Source organism: Pagrus pagrus (genome assembly GCF_965226575.1).
Source record: "Pagrus pagrus genome assembly, chromosome: 2".
Taxonomy (NCBI): domain Eukaryota; kingdom Metazoa; phylum Chordata; class Actinopteri; order Spariformes; family Sparidae; genus Pagrus; species Pagrus pagrus.
The window spans coordinates 23,806,125-23,823,354 of record NC_140186.1 but is presented as its reverse complement, the minus strand read 5'-3'; the positions used below and the strand labels follow the sequence as shown (position 1 = coordinate 23,823,354).

The 17,230-nt window shown below is 41.3% G+C and overlaps 1 protein-coding gene across 1 annotated transcript; it reads right to left on the bottom strand.

Annotated features, from left to right (window-relative positions):
- Positions 1 to 2,053: 2,053 nt before the first annotated feature.
- Positions 2,054 to 16,723, bottom strand: LOC311264300 (procollagen galactosyltransferase 1-like). Its single transcript, XM_084365052.1, has 12 exons — positions 16,414 to 16,723; positions 12,889 to 12,999; positions 12,690 to 12,807; positions 10,411 to 10,545; positions 7,733 to 7,937; positions 7,513 to 7,632; positions 6,724 to 6,800; positions 6,526 to 6,632; positions 6,043 to 6,175; positions 5,046 to 5,173; positions 3,785 to 3,991; positions 2,054 to 3,688 (listed from the first exon to the last, which is right to left on the bottom strand). The coding sequence occupies exons 1-12, from the start codon at positions 16,629 to 16,631 to the stop codon at positions 3,418 to 3,420; spliced, it is 1,830 nt and encodes a 609-aa protein (XP_084221178.1). The 5' UTR covers positions 16,632 to 16,723; the 3' UTR covers positions 2,054 to 3,417.
- Between the last annotated feature and the right edge of the window lie 507 nt (positions 16,724 to 17,230).

The following is a 17,230-nucleotide window of genomic DNA, read 5'->3' as shown; positions in this document are numbered from 1 at the left end:
AATTTCTTCCCCCTGCACTCTGTGTTCTGCCGAGGGAGATTACAGATAGCTGGAGGTGTGTCAGAGCTGTAATTCAGAGTCAGAGGTTGCTCCTGTGTGTGTGTGTGTGTGTGTGTGTGTGTGTGTGTGTGTGTGTGTGTGTGTGTGTGTGTGGCCCTTAAACTCCAGCTCAACAGTAGCAATCTTATTACTTAAGGAGAAGAAGGGAGGAAGGAAAGGAAGGATGAAGGAACAGGGCAAATTGGATTGCAAGGAGAGGACTGACATGTAGGTTAAACAGTTGAAAGTAAGACAGACAGGACACAAACAATAAGCGACAGACATGTTTTATGTCTGTCTCCTCCCAACATGCCTCAGCCTCTCCTGCACAGCCAAACGGTGCTACAGTAAGTTGCGGCCATGCTAATTACTCAAGTCACTCATTTACCCCTCAGAGCTTTTTAATGATTCTTCTGCATCCCGTTATCGAGGTGATTTGACGGCCAGGGCGCGGAGCATCGAGGAAATGAACTGAGGCAGTCGATAGTTTGAGTCCAGCCCGGTTCTAGTAAAACCCCAGCAGGTGCTACTGTAGAAAAGTGGCTATTGATCTGCAGAGGCACTTGCAGAAAATACCTGGCTTAATCTCAGAGAGGGGTGAGGTAAATATAGAGGTGAGCAGAGAGAGATCTAATGGGATTAGTCTGAGTCACACAGACGTCTGCCAATGCACGTGAGCGCGCGCACACACACACAGTGGCATGATAAACATACTGTGGACATGTGAGCAAACACACACAACTTAATGCCAGTCGCATGTACTGTCTGTCTGTACAAGACTGAAACGTCTTTCAGCGTCTCCTCAGGATGAGGTGTAATAACTTTGGTGATGTGTTAACTTTTTTATTGTCTTGTGCTAGCATCAGGTTGAGATTTCAATTTGTCCAACATGACCAAATATCATGTGCAATATTACTTTTCACCTTTCAATATCATTTGCAATCCTACTATTTCAATATCAGACACAATATTAAACTTCTGATGTCACATGCAATGTTACTCTTCTTTATTTTTACTTCTCCTTATCATATAATAGTTGGTATACAGTTTTTATTGTTGTTCTGTTCGGCACAGGTGTAAAAATGTACCTATTTTTCTTTTTTATTCTTATGTTACTTCATTTTGAGCTATCACTGGCACAAGATGCACATTTCCATCTCCTCTTATCCCTGCAAAACTATTGGCATTCCCATTGGCCTCAGCTGCACTGTGTGGCAGTGCTAATGTTAGCATGCTAACGCTCTTAAAGGCAAATGTTACCAGCTTAACTGCTTACAGTTGTAAGCACGTTAGCATGCTGATGTTAGCAATTATCTTGAGGCACTGATGTGCCTGAACAGCTCAAAGAGTGAGAGTGGTTTTTAAAGGTGCACTGCGAAGTTATGGAAAAGAAATTCTGAATCTCAGAAAGTTAATGAAGTTATTCTTAAGGTAAGAACATAACTTAACTCTCGTTCTGTGCGACAGTGGAGACAAATAAAAGCAACTGTTGTACAAATAGTTCATCCGGTATGTAGAATAAATCCGCACCAGACATGTTTTTAATGAACACATTGCAAGTCTTGAGTATAATTTCAACTGCAATATTGTTTCTAACTCAATGAAATGTGTCGTCTGTATCGTGTAACTGTATAACAACCAGTGAGGCATGACCCTGCTCCACGGACTAACAGTAAATGAGGGATCGCCTGTGTAAACACAGTGAGGAAGGAGGAGTAATGGCAGCCTGCTGCAGCCCAAACTGACCATTATACACTGGCAGGGCAAGCAAACACCAGCAGGCACTAATTAAAAGACAGGTCTCAACTGGGTTGTGGTACAGTCATGTCTGTGCTGAAATAAAACTGCTGTGTGCCAAAAAAAGTCAGTGCAGAGTGTATTTTGATGTTTTAGCCACTGTAGCTCTGACTAGAAATGAACCAACAATTTGTCAGCACTACCATGTAGTTTGAGGGACTGATGCCAAGTTTATCCCCTCGTAGTCCGAGAGAAATTCAGTACAACACAAGCAGTCTTTCATTACAAAAGTCTTTATTCATTCTTTGGTTAAAAAAAAAAGAAACATTTTAAACACAAAGGAGAGAAAAAACATGAAAAGTTACTAAAAATCTATAGTCATTTCTTTTTTATGATTGTCAACAAACAAAATGCAACAAAAGCTGCGAGTTTGGATTAAAACTGCAATATGTAGTGAGGGGAAGACACTGACACGCTAAACCGAAACATTAAAGATGTCAAACTGTTACAAGGTTTGACAGGAAATAAAAGAAAACACTGGTACAGTCATGATTGAAAAAAATATGCCAAGTTATTAAGTTACAACTTTACTTGAATAACACAGGAGAAGAAGAGAGCAGTGGTTCCCAACCTGGCCGATGATGATTTCTTCTACACATAGTATTTGCTTTTGTTTAGAAACTCGCTCTTTGGTAGACCAGCAGACACATGCGACTCCCGATTAAGGGTTACAATTAACAATTACAGTATAACTATTATTTTTATTATCCATTTATCTAATGATTTTTTTCACAATTAATCATTCAGTCAATAAAATGTAAAAAAGAAATACAAAAAAATAAGGTAAAAAAATGCTCTTTTTTAGATTTTCCCAGAACCCAAAGACTCTTCAGCAAATCCTCACATTTAAGAAGCTGGAACCAGCAAATGTTTTGACATTTTTGCTTAAAAAAAAAAGACTAAAATGATCAATCGCTCTGTCGACTCATTGGTTAATTAACGAATTGTTGCAGCTCTAGTTACGACTAGATATTGCTTCTTTTTAAGGGGTCAACAGCCAAACAGGCTGGGAACCACTGAGAGTATAGAAAAAAACATCATCTTAACATAATCTTTGTTTATATCTTAGAGGTTTCCGTTTAAAACACAAAACATACTGCAGCTTTAACATGTAATCAGGTGAAGTTTTGGTAACGCAGTTGTTGAAACGTAACAAGAAGTCATTTTAGATTTGGGCCAAATGCTGAATCGTCTTCCAATTCATTACACAAAGTATTTATGTATAATGTGGTGGGGGCAAAATTTTATTTAAAAAAAAAAAAACTATTTTTGGACCAGGCTGTGGTCAAGGGATGTGCGTTGGATGCAATAAATAAAACAAAAGCTGCTAGCTGACTCTTCAAGAGTTAACTCGGCATCTAACCTCCTCTCTTCAGAGAAAGATCAAATATCGGAGAGAGAAATGTTTGAGGAAAAGCATCCGTCCCTCATCTGCTCTGCCTTTCCTCCCTCTTCTATTTCACATTCCCTCCATCTTATCCATCCCCCCTCTCTCTCACAGCTTTGTTCTATCTCCCTCATCCTTTTCTCTGTGCGCAGGAGCTCTCTCCCGTCCCTCTTCCTCACGTCCCCTCCTCTTCATCACAGCTCGTCCCGTGTGCTCCAGTCCTCCAGTTCAGACTGCAGCACGTCAGAGTTCTGGGCCTCAAAGCTCAATTCCCCCTGCTCCTGTGTTTTCCTTGACTTGGCACGGTCCCAGTCGGTTTTGACCGTCTCGTTGTCCCACACCACTGAGGTTTCCGTGTCGCTGATGTAGCCCGCGTCTCCTGTGTAATGGGTCGGATACACCAGAAGCGGCTCGGCAGAGAACGCACGCAGGTCCCGTCTCTCAAAGTGGTCCATGTACTCTGAACTGATGAGGGAGAGCAGCGGGGACGTGATTAGATTAATGAGAGAGACAGATAAGAGGAGCAGAAAGAGGATGAAGGGACGGATGGGTTATACTCACACTGGATGTTTGTTGTACATGACAGGGAGGAACTCATCGACAGGAAGCAGTTTGCTCATCGGGTCGGCCCTGAGGAGCTTCTGGGCTCCTTGTAATGTCAACATGTAGCCTAGTGTCCAGTAGGAGTAGTCTGCCTCAACCAGATTGTGGATGTTCGGTACAGACGTCTCAGGGTGGTCCACCTGCATTCGCTTCCGCCCGATGTAACTGTATTCAAGATAAACCCAAGTACTTAAACTGGAGCCTAGTGACACCAGCATTTATAGAATAAAAAAACTAGAACAGACCTTGACCCAGAGTGTCTAAATTGGTGGAGGTTATTTTATTAGCGTTGTGGCAGCATCTGAGTTCCCACAAAGGAGAGGAAGTGTGGCTTCCTGTCAGTCGTTTAGTATGTTACAATATAACCAAGGTTGCTACATTACCAAGCTTCCAGCGTCACCACCAATGAATTGAAAGACATGTTAAGATCATAGCCTTCAGTTTGACCTTCTTTTTTCTTCAGTTTGCTGTAGTGGATTGCTTGAAATAATAAAATACCCATGAGGCTCTACCACCGTTGCTAGAGAAAAGATGCCGGACAAAGAGGAAAATCAGAGTTGTAACTAATTCAAACACTTTCCACCGTTGCTGAATTCATCCAAACTTACTCGAAACCCTGAACTGCGTCTATTTAAAGGTAAAACATGCAGGTTTTGCCACAGCCAGTAACAGCACTCAGGGTGAGAGGTTGTGACTCTACAAAAACGTAGCGACTAGGTTACACAACTCCGTCTCTCTCCTGTGCTCTAATGAGGAGCTGCAGGTCTGTGTCACTGAGGACAGGGCAGAGCCACACACACACACACACACACACACACACACACACATACACACGCACGCACACACACTCTCACACACACACACACTCTCTTTTACGTGCATTGGACTTTGGAAAAAAGAGAGATTTTCTACTGCAGACGCTCATTTTTGTACTGATGATTGGAGACTTTCATGCCCAATCAACTTTGGAGGTACTGAAAATGAAAAATTTTACCGTCTGAGAGAACAGTTTGCTTTTGAATGAAACCAATCAATCTCTGTGAATCTGAAAATGCCGGAGCAGCTCAGTGTTGCATTATTCCCACAAGTGCTTCCTGAATCTGATTAGTGTTGTCTGACATATCGCGTGTGACAGATGGACGGATTTGACTGTAAGGGGACGATAATCCTCCCTGTTTACTGCATCATGTTTTTGTTCAGTCACTGAAGCATCACTCACATTAGATCCCAGTCCAGCTTTTGTATCGTCACCTCCTGCAGCAGAGTCTGCAGGCGTCGTTTGAAGAACACCTCGAAGCGGAGGTCGTCCTCAATGACCAGGGAGGTCTTCAGACCACGATCTACAATCTACACACAGAAACGCATTCAGATAAATTTAGTGCATTACAGTGTTGCTGAGGGGATGGTGAGCTGGTGTAAGCATTACTATGATGGAAAGGTTTCTTAAATCCTTTACTGATAATAGTCCTTTGTTTAAAATTTTATAAAAGTACAGAAACATCCACACACATGCTCTTAGATTAAAAAGGCATATACTGTATGTAACCTTTGTGAAAAATCACTTTCCATTCCTTTCATGGTGCTATTGTTGCATTAACTTCATTGAGGTGGTTGAATGGCGCTGATTTAAATCCTTCTACTGATGGTGTTGTGCTCATGATGGACGCTTTTTCCTGGAAAATAATAGTGCAGCTAAACTATGAAGTCTTACGAAGAGAAAACAAGCTGTCGGAAGATATATCATCCCAGAAATAACAACGCTAAATGATATTCTTGTCCTTTAGAGATTATTTTATGCCACCGATGTGATGATAATGAAAGAGCTTAATAATGCAGGTACAACTTTTCTACGAGCAATAAACTTAATTCTTAGTTATCAGACATTTATTGGAATAGACTAATCATTCCAGGTCATTGGAATGTGAAAAACAAATTAAATCTCCTTAATAAATAAAACAAATAAAATAAAACCACACAAACAAAACAATAATTAAAATGTGCATCTGGCATTATGTCAGCGAAAATGTTGTTTACATTCTCATGTAAACACAGTCAGTGCTGAGGTCAGCAAACATGATCAAGGTCATATGCAGTACATACTGTACATCAGTAAGTCGATAAGATATGTACGTTAAGTCAATATCGTAATTATCGTGACAGGCCTAGTACCAGGTACAGACAGACCCAGAGGCCTGAGGCCTGTCCAAGCGTCTCACCTCCTTCCAGATGTTGTAATGAGAGAGGAAACAACCCAGTTCACCCTTAGTGAGAGGTCGACCATGATAAGGGTCCTTGTATCCCGGCAGCATCTTAATCTCCATAGACTCTATATCGGTCTTGTTCAGAGCTCTGAGACAAAGGGAAGGGATAAACAAAGAGATTAGACCTGGAAACAATAAATCACATGGATGATGTGTGCCTTGAATGAAAATGTACAATACAAATGTAACAAAAGCCGTGCAGGTGTTATGACAGTCTTTTAAAATCAAGTAATATCTAATGAGATAAAGATTACAGCTACATTTTCCTCACAGAGGAGCTAAAACTATGGTACTCCATAAATGGCAGCATGCAGCCGCTACTCTACACCTGGTTGTTTATCTCAGCTCAGCCTCCCTACATCAATCTACACGGCATGTTGCAGAGGCACAAATCAGGAAGACACAGGCAGTGGGGGAGGAAGGAGATGAGAAACGTACTTGCCATCCACAGCGGCAACAACCTTACAGCTGAGCTCCTGCTCGTACAAAGCTCTTAGCATTCGCTCACGACGGTCAGCTCTCCGCACCAGATTGATCATAAACACCTGGGAGCACACAAATGCACAACCTCACACACATGCGTGCGTTATTGTGTGTGTTTTGTGCGTGTGTGTGCTTGTGGTTGAGTGTGTGTACCTCATCAAAGCCCATCTTGTTAGGCTGCTTGGGAGGAAGAGACAGAAAGCTGGAGGGCTCCAATGGAGGATTTCTCACTTTCAAAGAAAAAAAACAAAACAGGGGGAGACGGTTACAAAGAGAATGAGTAATGTGTTGAAACAGGGGTTCCCAAACCGTGGCCCGGGGGTCCTCAGGAGATTTCCACGGAGCTCCCAAAATGAAATTTAATTTAACTTTTGCTTTGAGTTTAGCAAGATGAGTACATGTATAGTGATTACTATTTTATAGTACAGTAGAGTTAAATATCATCACAATATTTTTAGGCTATATTGCAATACTCAATAAATATCCTGATACTTGATACAAAAGCACTTCAAAAATTGGAATTTAAAAATGGAAATTATGGCAATCCTGTAGGAATGACTATCGGTACTTTCACAACATATTAACACAATGAGATTTTTGATAAATTATCGATCAATAATGTGGATATGCAAGTATTAGAACTGATTGGTTTTAAGGCAGAGGCACACAATATGTCAACTATAAGAAAACCTTTTCATAATGGGTACAGCAGAAAAAAAACACCCAGTTAGATAAACGTAGGCTGGAGAAATCCATCAAATGCAAAATCTGCAGATCAGCACAACATGTCATTGCAAGTGAAAGATAAAGTCCATTTGAAACCAACAATAATCCATCATAAAGACATAATCAGGTCTAATCACAGCCTAGTGTCTGTGAGCAAACTCACTGCCTTTTGCATTAACAGTAGAACACTGAGAAATCATGTGGTCGTTGACTCACCCATGACCTCGAGCTGAGTATGCAAGAAGCTCTCCGCCTCATCCTGCAAGTTAGCGTGAGAGGGCATTGGGACGGGGAAATACCCGTACGTTTCTTTGTTGCACAGGTACATCTGAACATCTGAGAAGATAAAAGACCAAAGAAACATGTGTGAACAAAACATGCTTAGAAAGACATTTAACCAGCTGTAACATAACAAGTCTTGTTGTATTTGTCTCACCTGCCATGCGAGCTGAGTAGGCAAAGACGATGACGTCATCCAGGGCCCAGCTGTACTCCGGGTGTGGTGGGTAGAAAGCCAGCTGACGGGAGGCCTCCTTCTGTAGGTCCACGAGGTAGGTAGAGTGGACCATCGGTACAGCGAAACAGCCATGACGCTCCCGCTTACGGATAGGCATGTAAGCTGGTGTACGCTTGTAGTAACCCTGCAGGGAGTGAATGTGCACACACACACACTGTACCGTTACCCACGATTTTATCGAGTCCAATTTGTTTCCTAATGAAAAAAAAGCTTGGAGGAAGACTCAAAATGTCAGGGGAAGCTTGATCTGAGATATCTGAGTTGATTGAGATAATTGGCTGCCCAGTCTGTGAGGTACGTCCATGTGTCCATTTTTAAACACTCAAATGAACATGAAACTCTTTATTTTATTACGAATTTACTAAGAAATATGAAAACCTGATTGTGAAAAAAATATTAAGTGTCTGAGACTGAGAAATACTGACTTCGAGAAAAGACGTTAACTGACGTGCTTATCGCCTTTTGGCTACAGGCCCATTCACTGTCCTAGAGGAAGATGTTCTTTGAAGGAATCAGAGAGACAGACTCTTGGTTTGAGTTGGTTGATTTTGCGCTTGAGGATAGACAATGTCCATATGTCTACTCGAATTTGAAAAGAAGCAACGATGAGTACTTAGAGGCATCCTGTCTAGACAGAAATAGATCACAGACAGAACTGTATCCAAGACATGCAAATACATAATGCCGCATGATACATCAGATGCGCAAGAAAATGAGAGTCTGCATATTAAGTAAACCTTTCCACACTGCTGCTGAATGATAACAAATAATGAGGTATGAGACACATCAATTTGAAGAGGCATTAAGTTAGAATATTTTTTATCAGCAGCACAGACAGCAGAAGTATCTGACAAAGCAGGAATAACAGACTGAGAAGTATTTTTTACTTGTTCTCATAGCCTTTACCCACTACAGCCCTATTCACATGGGACTATTACCTGGTTACCTCTAATAATTAAGCATATTATCAACCATATTCTGTCAAACACAGTCATGTGACCGCGAGGTCATGTGATAATATGAGTCTGGTGTGAATCTGCATGTTTCTGTTGTCAGACAACTGAACAAGTACTAAAATATTAAATTTGATCGCGTCTCATAATATGTCTAACAGCAGTCAACAGCTGAGCTGTGAGATCGGCGGTACTGACATTTAAAAGTGATAACAGAGAAGGTTAGGAGCAATGAAAGGTTGTCACATTCAAGTACAGCCATAAGGCGTATTTTACTTTATCTAAATGAGCTGCAAAATGTGTATTTATGCTTCAAACGCATGCTGAAAGTGGGAAAAGCTATATAAATGATGTGGCTGCTGAAGAACAGACAGTTCACTTCTGAAAGTTGTTGTTACACAGAGCTATCATACCGGGAGAAAATGTCAGTAAAATACAGACTTCACTTATTCTATGCAAATGCCACATCACTGGTGGACCCCCCTTGTGCCCTCATGTTCGGAAAAACGCTGCGCTTCTTGGACGCCCCAATGGTAGATAAAACATGATAAAGTGCCCTCTTGGGTACCCTTCCATTTCACTACATATATATATATATATATATATATATATATATATATATATATATATATAAATAAATATATATATATATATATAAATAAATATATACTATACTATACTTTGCCCACCGCATACAGCCGGTGCATTTTTTTTTGTCCCCCCCGGCCACTCAAACATTCTGTCACTGTTACACTGCCACATGAAACACAAACATGGGGTGGTAATTTATAAATCCCATGAGGTCCCCTGGTAAAAGTAGTCCCATGCAAATAGGGCTTTAGTCATTATATCCACATTACTGATGATTATTTTCTAAAGATCTCTTCGTACTAATATTTTGTGGAAGAACAAAGTCATCAGCAATATTGATATTGAGGTATTTGCTCAAAAGTATTGTGATTTCAAAATATCAAGATAAATACTGTGTAAAACGAATATATGATTCAAGTATAAGTCATATCGCAGAGCCCGACTGAGAAGATTGAGCAAATAAAACATAATGAGCTATGTGGGTTGTCTGCACACCAGCCACACATTCCACTCATATCACAAACCTTCATTAAAGCTAAATATTGTGTCATTACATTCAGTTACCTGCGAGACAAATCATTTACACATTAGCAGAGTAGTCTGAGGGAAACACACTCTCTCCTACACCTTCACATTCACTCATTTAAAGTGTTTCTAAAGTGAGCTAATTGCACAAATTTCAATTCCTTGTGCGTTAGAAAAGAATTGTGTGTAAAAAAAAAAAAGTGTACAATATTCTGTATTTCTGTGTTATTACGATGAGGGAAGATGTTCGCTATGATTCAGCAGGACTGCATGAAAAGTGACATTTTACTCACCGTCAGTAACCCACAGAGTCAACAGCAAACGATTATCTGGACTGCATTATTTGTCAAAGATGTAAAAAACAAAACAAAAATGGTGGTGGTCACGTTGTTTATATTTCTAGAGCTGTACTAACATGCAGCTCATCATTTCATACCTCTGCATAATATTTGTATAATTGCCTCACAGGTGCTTCTGACTGGGTGTGGTAACTATTTTAAATATTTAATCTGATTTATGCAGTACTACCTGTGAAGTCATGCCACACCAGAAGTTGGAGTACGCAGCTCTGGACTCCAACATGGGCGCCACAATGGTCTTGTTCTCGCTCATCAGCTTCTTCAACACATCCGGATTGGTGAGCAGGTTGTCACAGTCAGCCACCTGCAGACGGAAGAGAAGGGCACGATATTGACAACAATCACGCACAAAACGTGCACATGCAAGCACACACGAAATGTCACCCGCTGCCACTAAATGATTGATTGGGCCACAGCAACGTGGTGCGATCACAGAGCACTGTGAGCATAAGCAGCTCCTTCCTGAACTGTTTCATGTCCCATCCAACAGACTGCAGGAGGCTGGCGTGTTTACAACAAACACTGTTCCATGTCCAGAAAACAGGGATTCTTTGAAGCCAAAACATTTCATCCTTGTTGGGCTGCAACTAACAATTTTTTTCATTGTTGATTAATCTGTTGATTATTTTCTCATTTCATCGTTTATTTCTTTGGTCTGTAAAATGTCAGAAAATGGTGTAAAATGTTGTCAGTGTCTCTCAACGGCCAAATTGATGTCCTCAATTGTTTTGTCTTACCCACAACCCAAAGATATTTCATTTACTGTCATAGAGGAGTAAAGAAATCAGGAAATATACATTTAAAAAGCTGGCATCAGAGAATTTTGACTTTTCTTGAAAAATGTTAATTTTGGGGAAGAAATTTTAATCAGTAGAGAAAGATCTTCATTGGCTGATTTTTTTTAAGCCCTAACAAACCAAATAAACAAACTCTCTTTGTTTTCATGACTGAATAAACAAATTGACCTTGAAGGACAAATACTGTTTTACTTTGTTTATATTTGGCGGACCCTGCCACCTTTCTAGCTTCAGTTTTCTGGGACCTTATTTTCCTTTGATAAAGGCTTGTCTATTCACTTATGGAAAAGATAAATACTTCTGAGTTTGTATTATTACCTCATTAATATTGTAAATATTAAAATTCTGAGTTAGAATTTCTTCTCCAAAACTACATAGTGCCCCTTTAATTGTTGACACTAATTGATGAATTGCTGCAGCTCTATGGTCAACCTGCATTTCCTTCAGACATATTATTTGTCAACATGTGTTTCACACTGCTACTTTAAAGCTATTTAAAGATAAAGATTTTCTGTACTTCAAACTGCACTACACTGTGTGCCAATTTCACTAATGTGACTAGTGTGGCAGATATTAACTTATCCCAGATACAGTACATCAGTACTGGTCTATACAAAATGTACAGCTTAGTATATTTGTTCACCAGATAAAACTGACATTTTTGATTTTGTTTTTGATAGCATTTTACTCATGGTAGCACTTCCTCAGTTCCTGAGTCTGTCTTTTTATTGGCAACTCTGTGTGTGTGTGTGTGTGTGTGTGTGTGTGTGTGTGTGTGTGTGTGTGTGTGTGTGTGTGTGTGTGTGTGTGTGTGTGTGTGCATGTGACAAAAATATTCTGTAATAACCAAATTAAGGAATGTTTATGAATTTTATTTAAGATAGTTATGATTGTAAAAAACCTCTTAAAAGTCTATGCCAGCATCAGACATAAATGTCCTCTTTGATGATCAAGGCCATGGGAAAAAAGAATCACTTCTGACCGGCCGGCAGGTGTTATTAAAATCGAGACACCTCAACACCGTTTGAATCAACACTTTAGCTACACATCAAAGTTGATCTAAGAGAGAGTAAAATCCCACCTCAAGGTCTTCTCACTGGCTTTTTCCGGGGCTTTAAAGCTTAAGGAAAACATTTTAATGATCTCTGAATCAGTGAACATGTTATATTAAAATGCAGGTAACCATAGCAACAGTACTTGGGCTTCATTCACTGGTACAAAAATGGTCTGATCATGGGTTAAGCCAACAATAAACAAATATTTGAGCTCCACCTCATGAACATCATGGAGTTCATTGCCTCCACCTTCTCTATTACTTTCTTGTAGCAGCACAGATCTTTGGCAATCAATAATAAGACAACGATCATCTCTGGGAGTGTGTCACAGCTCTCAAAAACGAAAAAACACTTGATAAATATGCAGTTTAATGTAGTTTTTTCTTTTTTATATAAATGATTGAGCTTTGCTTTCTCATCCACATTTTTTTTATTTTCACCCTGTTACCCTCAACAGGTCTAAACCGGTGTAGATGATGGATGAATCAGCTTCCATACCACACATCGCCCCACACATCTGACCCAGGGTCAGAGACATTGCTGCGAGTACATAATAAGAAAAGGCTCATGAAGCTGTTGAGTGGATGATAACCTACCAGGAGGTAGTCGGCCCAGATCTCACGGGCGGTGTCCAGCGCTGCCTGGCGGAGCTTCATTACATGTTCATAACGGAGATTATTCCAGTGCTTAGGCCCCACCTCGTCTGCAAAAGCACTAACACATGCACAGACAGACCCATTAGGTAATCTGCTTATATCACACGCACACTAACTCACACACACATATACAAATTACCTGCTTTCATCATCGGGTCTCCACTCCACATAGTGATAGTCATTCTGCACCTTGATAAGCCAATCTCTCAGGATAGCTGTAGTGTTATCTATGTTGTGATCTGTCGCCACCCTGTGGGAGGATGAAGGACAGCAGGGAGACACAGAGAGAGACAGAGCGAGACAGAGAAGGAAAGACAGACAGAGAGGTCATGACAGAGAGATGGAAAGAGCCCATGTAAGATATTCTTCTCAATGATACAGTGTGACTTTGGCTTGAAGGAAAATTATAGACTACATGCCTTCATAACGTTAACGTCTTATTTATTAATATTTACCAGCTGTTATTACTCTGTCACTTGCAATAGCAGGAGGAACCCCATTATTTTCTGTTCCTGGCCCGCCCCATTCATTTATTACATTGAGCTCATGTCTCTTCATAATTAATGCTTCCACTGGTATTAGATCAGGACTGAACATTAACCCAAGTTTAGGTATTGGGCTTCTGGATAAGTCTGTATACAGTATATTTTTCTGGAAATTTAACAGAGAAACGGTTTATAAAGAAAAACAAAATGAAAGCAGATAAAGATACAACCCAAGGTTTTCCATGTGGTACTATTGGCTGTACCACAGTTGAAATGGCATCCAAATTGCTTTCTGTTTTCCTCAGAGTAGCAACTAAACAAGAGTTTACTTGAATGAATTAATTATCTAATTCAATCACACCTTATTCAATTTCAATTAAAACACATTTTATTTGCTGGATCCAGACTTTTATTTGGATGATTATTATTTGCAGATGCTTTGCATCAACATCCCTGCATTATTCCCTGGGAAGTTAGCGGATTGTTGAATATCGCCCTATCTAGCAATGTTGAAGAAAGAGGGAAACATTTCCTGGATCCGCCCTTTTATCCGGATCTGCACCAAAGGTTAATGGGATCTATTCTGGGCCGAGACACATCCTCCATCCAAGTTTTGTGGAAATCTGTTCAGCAGTTTTTGTGTAATCCTGCTGACAAACCAACCAACAAACAAATAGACAAGGGCGAAAACGCAACCTCCTTAGCAGAAGTAAGAAGCAACCAATATTTTAAGTAGTTTATCAAGCAAATAGGCAAAACATTTTAATCTTACAGCTTGTCAAATGTGAGAATTTGCTGTTTTTCTGTATTATTTAAAGGTAAATCCAGTTTAGAGCATTGCTACAGCAAACAATTTTTAAAATGTCATCTCGGGCTCTTAAAAAATTGTAATGGACATGATTCACTTCCCTCTGATATTTTGTAGATGAAACAATCATTCACTGAATCAAAAACATGATTGAGAGATTAATCAATAATGAAAATATTGTATGCAGCACAATTCAAAACAATTAGTTGATATATTATCATTGCATGAAGCTATACTGCAGGGATCTTTATCAATGCTCGACAAAACTTTCAAAATAATGTGGAATGTGAACATGATGAACAGTCAAATATCACTTAACTGTATCACCGCCTTAAAGCTGCAGTTTAACGCTGTTTTTTATATATTTGAGGGCAACAGAATAAGCTGAAATCAAAACAATACACACCATCGTTTCAACCATTTCTGCTTATATAAAAAACTGATTGCTGCAGCTTTAAGCAACCTGGAGGATGAATACTAAATCTCAATATAATCAAACATCAGATGATATTGAATATTGATATTGATATATTTTATATCCATCTCTCCTTTTGTCTTTTCATCCTTGAGGATCTTTATCAAGCTGAGCTGCACATCACTAATGTCATAGTGGACAAAGAAGAACAAAGACAGACAATAGGGGCTAAGAAGGGGAGGAGTGGCATTTGTCTGCTGTCTGTGTTATCATAACAAATCTCAGTGTGTGTCAGCGAGGGGTGAGAGAGAGATAGAGAGGGGGGAGAGAGAATGTGTAAATATGAGAGAAATGGATTTTCTCCCAGCCCTGTCGTGAACTGAGTGACAGTCGGCGTGCTGCAGCTGTTAGTTTGCCATCCGTCTGTGGCGTTTTAACACCACAGTGCCGTCCCAGCACCTACATGTGACCGACCCACGGATCCACCTTCTCCTTCCCTCCTCTCTCTCTGACTGCTGTGGAGTTTTGAATGAGCAGAGGTAGCGATATGAAAGGGTTTATGGAGGGTAAATATTTGAGATTGCTTGCATGCCAGCGATAGAACCATGCCTAAAGGATAAGAGCGTTGAGAAAGAGGCTGAAAATGGATGACTTATCATATTCATCTTGCAGAAGACACACACACACACACACACACACACACACACACAAGGCAGTCTGCATGCGCGTGTCCATGCTGCTGCTTGCCAAGTACTCCATCTTAACCTGTCAGGCTTCCAACTGCAGGTAGCGACAGGTGACCGGCTCAGTTTATGTCTTTCATGATGCATTTCAAAACTTTTTCTATCCGTTGTTCCGCTGAGAGAAGAGATACGCTGTAGATCAAAGCAACCATGCAGAAAACTGAGCTCTGGCTGCCACATGGGCACGGTTAGACTCAGGCACAGAGAAGCTTCTGGCTGAAGTTCTGGCTCGGACACAAGGGGGAAACTCAGCGACATCAAGGCTGGTTTAATAAAGAGACACAGGGACATTTGAATCCCTCGCTCTGGCTCCTTCTACTGAAAAAGTTAAATTCAACGTTCACTCTCCGATCAGGCACAGCACCATTTCTTGGATCAAACACCCAACTCATAGGAGTGAATGATGTTTAATCTGAATCCAAACTCACACAGTCACATATAACACCACTCCGTTGAGGCTACTGCCTTTATTTATCACTGGGTCTGCAAAGACAGTAATCTGACCTGTCAGCTGTGAATGCTGATGAAAAGATTAAACTTAATCTTTAAAAGCAGATTTGCTGGCAGTGGATCAAACTGAGAAGAGGAAGTGAGCAGTGCTGGAGACCATAATAATGTGCGAGGCAAAGTGGGGGTTGTGACAGAAAAGGAAGGTAGCCTGAGGTCAAAGAAGGAAGCCTCCAGTGGTTATTAAACAGCTTCAGGGACACAGCTTAGTGTACGTGGTTTAAGACATTTTGTACAAGACTGGGTTTGTTTCCACTCAAGATGTGGATGAGAAGAGAAGAGGGAGGGGAAAGAAAAGGGAAGGGAGGGAGGAGGGGTAGAGGGGAAACCGGAGGGGCGATGAGAGAAGATCTGTGACTGAATGGAACTTTTAATGGCCACGACTCTGCTGGTGCAACCCGCCCTACGTGCCCCGCTGCCGGGGTCAAACCCGTACAGCACCCCGGTGCGTGTGGAGCCATTTCCACTCACTTCCCCGCTGATATGAGTTGTTAGGTGTGGAGATAAAACCCCTTGTGCCTTTACCCACATCTTAACAATAACACAGCAGCCCCACCTAGCCAACAGTTCATCTCTCATGTGTCTACACGGGCTCGACGTGTCTCTGGTGACCGTTAATGGGCTCACGCAGACGTTGAATCGCACTTTGTCGCACTTGTCACGATAAAACTACTCTAAAAGTTTTCCTCCTCTAAGTTTTACTCACCACAGCGCTGTCCGGTCCTTCGGGTAGTCGAGGCGCTCGATGGTTCCGAGGAACAGCGGCAGAGAGTGCGCCGAGTTGCGGCAGACCAGCGCGATGACGACCCGAGGAGCGAGGAGCGGAGACTCGGGGCTCCAGCGCTCCTCGGGGAAATATCCCCGGCTCGGGTCCGGCAGGAGAACGAACAGCAGGGCAGGCAGCAGCCAGGTGACCCGGGGCATGGCAGGGGAGAGAAACTCGGTGGTGACGCGGCGGACAGAGAAGGGCACGGAGGATGTAGAGGGCTGAGGGTCCCGCTGTTGTGTTTCGCCGACAGTGGATACATGGCGCAGGAGCTGGCTTCATTAAAGGGGAGGTCCGGGTTAAAGGGAATGTTCTGGAAAGACAGCCATCGGCCCACATGTGTGTGCCTTGTGTACGTAGTGAACATGTGTAAAATCGTATCCCACCAGTTTTGGATTCATGATTAATTATTTTTGATAAATTAAACGTCATATCTCGCTACACCACATGGACTATTAGGCTCCCTGCTGTCGGTGTGCTGTCCTCCCCTTTAAGAGCAGATCCAGCTGTAGGAAGCACAGAAGCGATGGGCGTGTCCAAGTTCAATAAAGTGCAGGCCTGGAGGATCACTCATCAACTTTAACACTGCACACCAGAGTCAGTGAGTGTTTCAGTCAAATAATACTATTCTCACATTGTTTCATATGCAAGATTAAGAGGCCCGAGGAGCTACAAGCATGCAGTGTTTTGCAAGAAAACAGCAAAAACTAATAAACAGATATCTTTCATTGCAAAATGTAAGAGATGGTCACCTGTC